The sequence below is a fragment of the Perissodus microlepis genome, chromosome 13 (genome assembly GCF_051167445.1).
Source record: "Perissodus microlepis isolate ML-2025 ecotype Zambia chromosome 13, ASM5116744v1, whole genome shotgun sequence".
NCBI lineage: Eukaryota > Metazoa > Chordata > Actinopteri > Cichliformes > Cichlidae > Perissodus > Perissodus microlepis.
Window position 1 is genome coordinate 11,094,589 of NC_140473.1, and position 7,679 is coordinate 11,102,267.

A 7,679-nucleotide genomic window follows, 5' to 3' on the forward strand; every position below is an offset into this window, starting at 1 on the left:
CCGGCAGGTGGCGCAGAGCACTTGCCGGCCCCTGGCAGGTTGAAGCACAGACAGGCGCCAGTTCGATTCTCACTCACTCCCAATCCTCTCTGTAGCTTCGGTCTGCTAGGGGGATTCCTGGTCTGCGCAGGGAATCCCAGTGTTTTTTTTCTTTTTTGGGCTGTTGGGGCCTTTATTTATAAAGCTGGGACTATCTCCGTTGTCATGGCTACCAAGAACAACGCCTGCTTGGGGGAGAGCGGAAAGCCGATAAGCACAGACTCATTCATCCTTTCCCCACTTTCTTTTCACAGCTGCTGCTGCTGCGGTGGCAAACGCTGGGACTTGTGTGGCTATGCAGTTTTTGCGTTGTTGGGAGCTTTTAAGGACCAGCCTTGAATTTTACACATTTGATAAGTGAAGACTGGATGTTTAGTGATGAGAGCTGGGATCATCTGGACAGAATCTGCAGCCTGCATCTCCAAATCAGAAATGGCTTTAGATCTGACGCTAGCAGACAGGCATGCATGTCTCAGGGTGATTACACACTAACACATTGTGAATAATCACACACATTTGTATACATTTTATTCACAAGATAAAAAAAAAAAAAAAAAACACTATACAAAATGTGTTTTTGTGACAGGCTGCTAGTAACAAAGTGCTTAAAGATTTAAAATTGGTTCTTTCCCAAGTTTTCTGTTATGTGCACACACATTCCTCGACTTAGGTGCTTTTTAATTCTCCAATAATGGTCAGTGCAAAGTGTTTACACAAACAAAAAACAAACAAACAAAAAACATTACTCAGAAAATGGTCAGGTACAAGAACTGGACTAAAAAGGAGTGGAAAAACCAGATAATGTCCAAAGAAATACTTCAGCGTGTGGCTCACGACTTTTGCACAGTACTGTAAATGTTATTAATAATGAAAGATGTCAAAATGTAGCTTTCTCATTTTTAAAAAATTCCCATACACATTATTCTTTTCTTCTAGCGAAGGTGCCTCCTCCTTCTGACCTTAGGGTAACTAATTTGTCAGACAGTGACATCACGGTGCGTTGGGAAGTTGCAGCTGATGATGATGTTTCTTACCTCACTAAGTGGAGGCGACCTGAGACAGGTGGGGAAGAACTATTGGATTGTTGGAGTACATATTATGAAGTAAAAAAATACAATATCTCAATAAACTGTTGTCCTGTGTCTTAAGGAGTATGAGATATCACTGTCTGCACTCTATGGAGATGGAGCTCAGAGTGAAGCTGTGGCCATACGCTACAGCACCTGTGAGTCACACATTTTCTGATCCTGAACCTTTCTCAAAGTCAGGAGGGGAGAGCCTGAAACCATTTACCTAAGTCACATTAGCAGCAGTGTTCAGCCTAAAAAATAGACAAGTTAAAAGTCATGCATTTGAGTCATGCATCCATATTATTTGTTTATTTATGAAATTATTTTCAAGACACTGTTAGTTGTTAGAAGCCAGTGTTTTAATGATAGGACATATATGACAGTAATGAGACAAGCTAAGATATCCAAGATTGCCACAAAAACACAAATAGAATCACAGAAAGCTTGTTTGTCTCCAGTTAGTCTTTAGGCCCAGTTACCTTTTACTTTTCTGTGGTCAGTAGCCCTTCATGTCATATTCTGTCTCTATGTACAGTATAGCTTTACTAATACAATAACATGTACGTAAATGAACTTCAAAAGACAAAAAGCTGAGGGGAGGGAATAGAGAGGAGGAAAGCTGAGCTGGCAGCGGGGTTGCTGGAGGGAAGCGGGGAGGCAAAAGTTCTGTGGAACTTCAACGTTTCAGTCGCATGAAAAGAGACTTAAGCCACAAGTCTACTTACAAGAGAAAACCATCAAGAATCACAATGATGAATAAGTTTTAACACTTGGTATTTTCTGTATTTTCAAAGGCTTTTCAGAAAGGATGGAAGCAGTGGTTTTCCCGCGTACCGCTCCGCCCGATCAGTTCGTCGTCAGGCCGCCGCGCCGCCTCGCCAGCTTAGATCTGCAGGGAGAGTTTTACGTCTATCCTGCCTCCGACGTTTTTCTCACCTTGGTGGCCAGCTCCTTCTCACGATCCACCAGCTCTCCATGTCAGCGGAATCGTAGCCGCTGCTCTCGCTCGGCCTGATGGCGCTTTCAAAGGTGGTGCTTGAGATCTGCAAGGAGATGGAGGTGGACGTGGACAGAGTGCCCCAGCTCACGCTGGGGGACAGAGACTCGCTCAGGGACTTGGTGGTGGGAGCTGTTCCCACGGGAGCCGCCTCTCCCAGCTTCTCTCTCAGCGCCAGAAGGTGACGGGTCTTTTCATCCACCTGGACGAAAGATGGGGACGAATGTGAGGTGGGGAGAAGAGGGGAGGGTTAGTCATGTAAAGTCTGTACTCTAAAAAACCCTTTTTAGAATAGCACTTTGGTCTTTGAGTTGAAAAGTCTTTTTTCCCTCTACGACATTAAACAGAGATTCATTTCTTTATAAATCTTTTAAGGCCCCACCTCCTGCAGCTGCTCCATCTTCTCTAGCTCCCACTGGTGCTCTAGGATGAGGCTATCTAAGGAAAGAAGGAAACTTTGTAACAGGGCAGATATCTTTGATTGTGAAACAGAGATGGCCACAGTGCAGCAGCCCAGATTTACCAGTCAGGAGTTTTGGAGTATTCAGTCCCAAAGAGGTTCTTGAGAGAACGGGGTGGGGACAACTTGGCGTCTCGGGAGTAAAAGACCATGCAGATGTCTTTGGTGATAATGGCAGGCTGGATGCAATGGTCCAGCTGTAAAGAGGAGATAAAGGGTGTGTGTTAGACACGATGACATCAAGAGACTTAAAAACACGTAAAAAAACAGGTACAACACGGCGGAGCAGCGGCTGACCTCCAGATACGCAGATAAGGTCATGTAGATCTTCTCTCCATAGGGAGTTACGCAGTTGAGCAGGAGGGAGTTGTGCAGGGAGCTGTCCCACACTGCCTCAAAGCGATAGAAAGTGCTGAAAAAGACAGAAAGAGGAAAAGTTAGCTTGACAGCATTATTTTTTATGAAGTCCTACTTGGTGCTAACATTACAGGGTCTCTGTTTACAGCAGTGTGTCATGTTGTTAAAAAAAGGGAGTGACGTGAGCACAGTTCTGACATATCAAGAAGTGAACGCAGTGACTGAAGCGGTGTTCACATTCATCCTTTAATCATGACAAAACGTGAGGAATTGCACTGAGGTGAGACCTTGACAACAGACAAATCAGGAGCCACAGAGTGTCAAGTGTCAGCCGACACCAATCGGGACAATGATAAGAAAGAAATTCATTTACAGACACGTGAAAAAGCAGTTTAAGGATCTGGATCTAGATTATTACACCACATCATCATTATACCTGTGATTCAGCAGCTGATGGAACCAACTTTAGCAGCAAAAACTTGAGGTAATCATTTTTTATTAGTGTTTCACAGCAGTGTGGATGGATTTCTGGCCCATTTGTCTTTACAATGTTTCTTCGGTTCATTAAAGTTTGCAGATATTTATTCATTCACAGCTTTCTTAACGTTCAATCATGTTGAAGTCTCAACTTTGAGCCACTGCAGCACCACTCTGTTGTTGCTTTGCTGCTGCGCTCTGGAGTCACTGACCCAACGATGATCTCTTTGACTCTAGAGTACTTCATGGCTCACTCAGTGACCTGGACACTTTGCAGGTTCTTTGGCAGCAAAAAAGCTCAAATAATCATCACTCGAGCAAAACCGTTGGTATGACCTGTTTGTCTGATATGCCGTGTTTGGTTTTCACCAATGTTGAAGCTGTGCATTAGGGCTTAGGTTTTCAACTTTGCAAACCTAACCCATGCTGCCATGTTGTATTTAGAGGGAAAATGGTTTCTCCTGGAAGCCTTTCCAAACAGGCCATATTTGTTGAGTCTTTTTCTAATTGCACTGCCATGAACTCCAACATTTAGCATGCTAACTGTGGCCTGTAGAGCCTCAGATGTGTGGGGTGAATTTTCTGGGACGTCCACTCCTGGTAAGATTGGAAACAGTCTTTGAATTTTTTAACTTGCGAATAATCTTTCTTGCTGTAAAATGATGGACTTCAAAGCCTTCCCACATTCGTGGGTATCAACAACTGCTTCTCTAATCCTCACTATGTTACCACTTACCTGAATACGCCACACCAGCAAACTGACAGTAGTGGTTACACTTACTGATGATCTATTGCATTTGATTAGCACTTGGCTGATACTGACCCTCTTAACTAATTATGGAAATAGTCTTGGATGTACTTAGTTTTTTAAACACCACATCTGAATTTGGGCTCAGTGTTTGTTAAATAAATAATGACCTGGTATAATGTGTTATGTGTTGTTCATCTGAGGTTGCATTTACCTCATATTAAGACCTACTAAGGACCTGATTGTTTTTTTTAAATGATGTCCTGATACATAAAACCTGAGAGCTCATATAACTGCATATGCTCAGAATATACAGCACACATGGATACAAATGACTTCCTTGCAGCAGCAATCGTAAGACCATCACTATGAGCTCTATACAAGGTTGCACTGTTCCTGTTATTAACAGCAGGGGGCACTATCAGCCACAGACTGAGAGCCAGATATGCTCTGCTGGTGCCTCATTGGCCTCATTGTTACTGAGGTAAGACTTTATAGTGAGAAACAGCTGAGGGGGGAAACATTGATCTGGAAACATCTGAGTGTTACAGAGGATATACATAGCACTATGGTTCAGTGTCACACAATCACAAACAAATACAGAAAAGTACTAAAAAGGGTGTTGCCTCCAAAGATCGCTTTTACTGGTTTGGAGCTTAGGAGGCTTAATATCGACAGGCATGAATGAAGACAGATCAGAACAGCTGTTTTATCACAGCATCCAGTACCAACACAAGCATCCACACTCAAGAGCCTGTTGGCTTCAGAGTCAGCAGCTGAATGTCTAAAATATGAAATGTAATTTTTTGGTCCATCAGCTACAGCTACAGCATGAACTGCTTAAAGTGAGAAGCAGCCTAAAGCCCGACAGATTCATCTTTCCAGACTGAAAATATCTCAGAGTGAACCGAGTGGTGCGTTTTCAGTGTGATCTCACAAAGTCAAATCCCTTTAATGATGTTCTGTCCTGTCTTCCTCTATCAAAAGCACACAAACACTATAAAACATTGTTTCTGTGCTTTGGGTTTGTTGTTTTCTACACAGAGGTATAGTACGACTAAACCCTAAAGGTAGGCTGCTCACCTACAACCAGCTCACGAATATCTTTCCAATGGAGCTCGCTGCCCTTCTCGTGGATGAGGGTCACTGTGATCCTCTGCTGGATCCCCTGCAGCAAACATAACAGGAGTTCAGGATCACAGTGAGCACAGCTAGAGCAACATTACGCTTTAAAAGAAGAGATTCAACTGTGTACAAAGGAAGCAGTTACCACTGTGTGAGTAATAAGAAAACAACATTGTTGGGTCTGTGTTTCCACAAGCCCCGCTAATTCTAGAGACTTATTCATCATGAAGAAAACAAGACAGTCGATCGATCAATCACTTGCACAAGGGAGGCCTGTGTCCACCACGAAAATGACCTCGACGACGACCTCCCTTGCTGCCCTTTTTATTGAGAAACAGTTCACACAAAACACGTCAGAACAAAGCCACGCCCAGACAAGGCATTGTATGTATATGTGTGAACTTCTGTATTTAAGTAAGAATGTGTGTGTGTGTGTGTGTGTGTGTGTGTGTGTGTGTGTGTGTGTGTGTGTGTGTGTTCTCCTGCTGATCAAAGGGTCATATAGCATAAAAGCAGGAGGAACATCCTTGGTCATAAAGAGGGTAGTCTCCCCCACACCCTAGATGGTTCACCCTAGATAACACAGTGAAGCCATACAAAGGGGAGGAAGTTTACCAACATCAAACAGACCTTCACAAGGATGTTCCTGTGATTAAAAACACTACTGCCCCCCATCCAGATTCTCGAGAATCTGGGGAGGGGAGGACAGAAAGAATTCCTTAAAACAATCTACAAATGGTAAACATAAAAATGACAAACATTTAACAATTCACTCTAACAAACATGTGCACCAATCCTGTACCTGGTGCAGCAGGTAGGTACCATGGCAGAGCAGGACTCCACTGTGATCCACGATGGCTGGGATGTACCTGTGCATGGAGGGAGGACGTGACACAACATCCCAAATGATAATATTCTTCGTGGAGATAATTTTTATGGTTCCTTTAAAGCTTGTGCGTGAATATAACACTCCAGGTGGATACTCACTCTCCAGTGGGCTCCAGCTCGCTGATCTCAAACCAGACCAGCAGGTCGTACTTGCTGACACACTGACCCAGGTTGGATTTGGTGATGGTGTTCAACTTGGAGGCTGCAACTGGCACACACACACACACACACACACACACACACACACACACACACACACACACACACACACAGAAGCTCAACGTTATCAAGCTGGAATTTGTCTGCATTTAAGAGAAGATGAATAAAAGTGAGGAGTATTTACTACATTCTTTGGGTGACTAAATGGAGGATGGATAGGTGACGTGAAAACACTACCAGTGGCAGCACCCTGCTGTCTCACACATCGGGATCACGGTCCTGTTGAAACGGGCTAATCGCTAAAGCTCACAGTTGCATTCGTCTATACTCAATATGATAGAGAGGAATGTTATTACACTTGAAAACTGCTCTATTCACGTCTTCTTTGGTGTGAATGATATGTCATTGACCCTGAAGTTGTCTCCTCAGGACAGTTTCTAAGCAACGGATGGGAATAGGATAGTACTTCCTGGATGCTGTTGGAGGACTGTTGACATAATAAAAATACATTTTATTTATATATGCATATAAAATTAGCCAATGTGATTAGAATACAATCGTCTACACATTTCTAACAAAATCTGCTGCATTAAATATGAATTATCACTGCATGACTGGATCTGCTGTTTGACCCCCACCAACCTGTTCACGTCCTGGCCATGGAGGTGCAGCGAGTGCTGCTGGTAGTGGCCGAACACTTCAAACACGACGGGCTTGCTCTTGATGTGCTCAATAAAAGACTTTGTAACTTTGACAGAAATCTGTTCCAACAGATAAAAAAAAAAGGGTTTGACAAACTGAGTTGGAATAAAATCGTTGAAGCACAGTTAGTGTGTGTAGGTGCAGATGTGTGTGTGCACCCACATTCTGGACGTGGTAAAAGCCCGGAGGAGCTCCTTTGCCAGTGTTTTTCAGAGGCTTGGTGGAAAAAGCCTCATTGTGACGGTGCAAGAAACTGAGGGGTTCATTCTGGTTCATCACATTGGTGATCACAGCACCACAGGGAACTGTGCTGTCCCCTCTTCTCTTCACCCTGTACACCTCTGACGTCTGCTACAAGTCTGAATCTCAGACGTTTGTGGACGACACAGCCATCATGGGGTGTATCTAGGATGACCAGGAAGAGGAGTACAGGAGTCTGGTGAGAAACGTCATTACATGAAGTCACACAAACCACCTGCAACTCAACACTTCAAAGACCAAGCAACTGGTTGTGGACTTCGGGAGGTCCAGACCGGGTCCACTGACAGTTCAGATAGAGAGAGAGGAGGTGGAGGTGGTCAACAAGTACAAGTACCTCGGGCTGTGGGTGGACAACAAACTGGACTGGTCATGCAACACACAGCACCTGTATAAAAA

At 43.8% G+C, this 7,679-nt stretch overlaps 1 protein-coding gene across 3 annotated transcripts; it reads right to left on the minus strand.

The window, feature by feature from the left end:
* Window positions 1-1,446: 1,446 nt before the first annotated feature.
* On the minus strand, window positions 1,447-5,492 carry LOC146374738 (kinesin-like protein KIF1B). Of its 3 annotated transcripts, XM_084949282.1 has the most exons (5): window positions 5,232-5,492; window positions 2,864-2,978; window positions 2,630-2,763; window positions 2,489-2,544; window positions 1,447-2,308 (listed from the first exon to the last, which is right to left on the minus strand). In XM_084949282.1, exons 4-5 carry the CDS (start codon window positions 2,504-2,506, stop codon window positions 2,042-2,044), a joined length of 285 nt encoding a protein of 94 aa, XP_084805408.1. In that variant the 5' UTR covers window positions 2,507-2,544; window positions 2,630-2,763; window positions 2,864-2,978; window positions 5,232-5,492; the 3' UTR covers window positions 1,447-2,041. The 3 variants fall into 3 exon arrangements, with proteins under 3 accessions (XP_084805408.1, XP_084805406.1, XP_084805407.1); XM_084949280.1 differs by lacking the exon at window positions 5,232-5,492 and having other exon boundaries at window positions 2,864-4,371; XM_084949281.1 differs by lacking the exon at window positions 5,232-5,492 and having other exon boundaries at window positions 2,489-2,763; window positions 2,864-4,371.
* Between the last annotated feature and the right edge of the window lie 2,187 nt (window positions 5,493-7,679).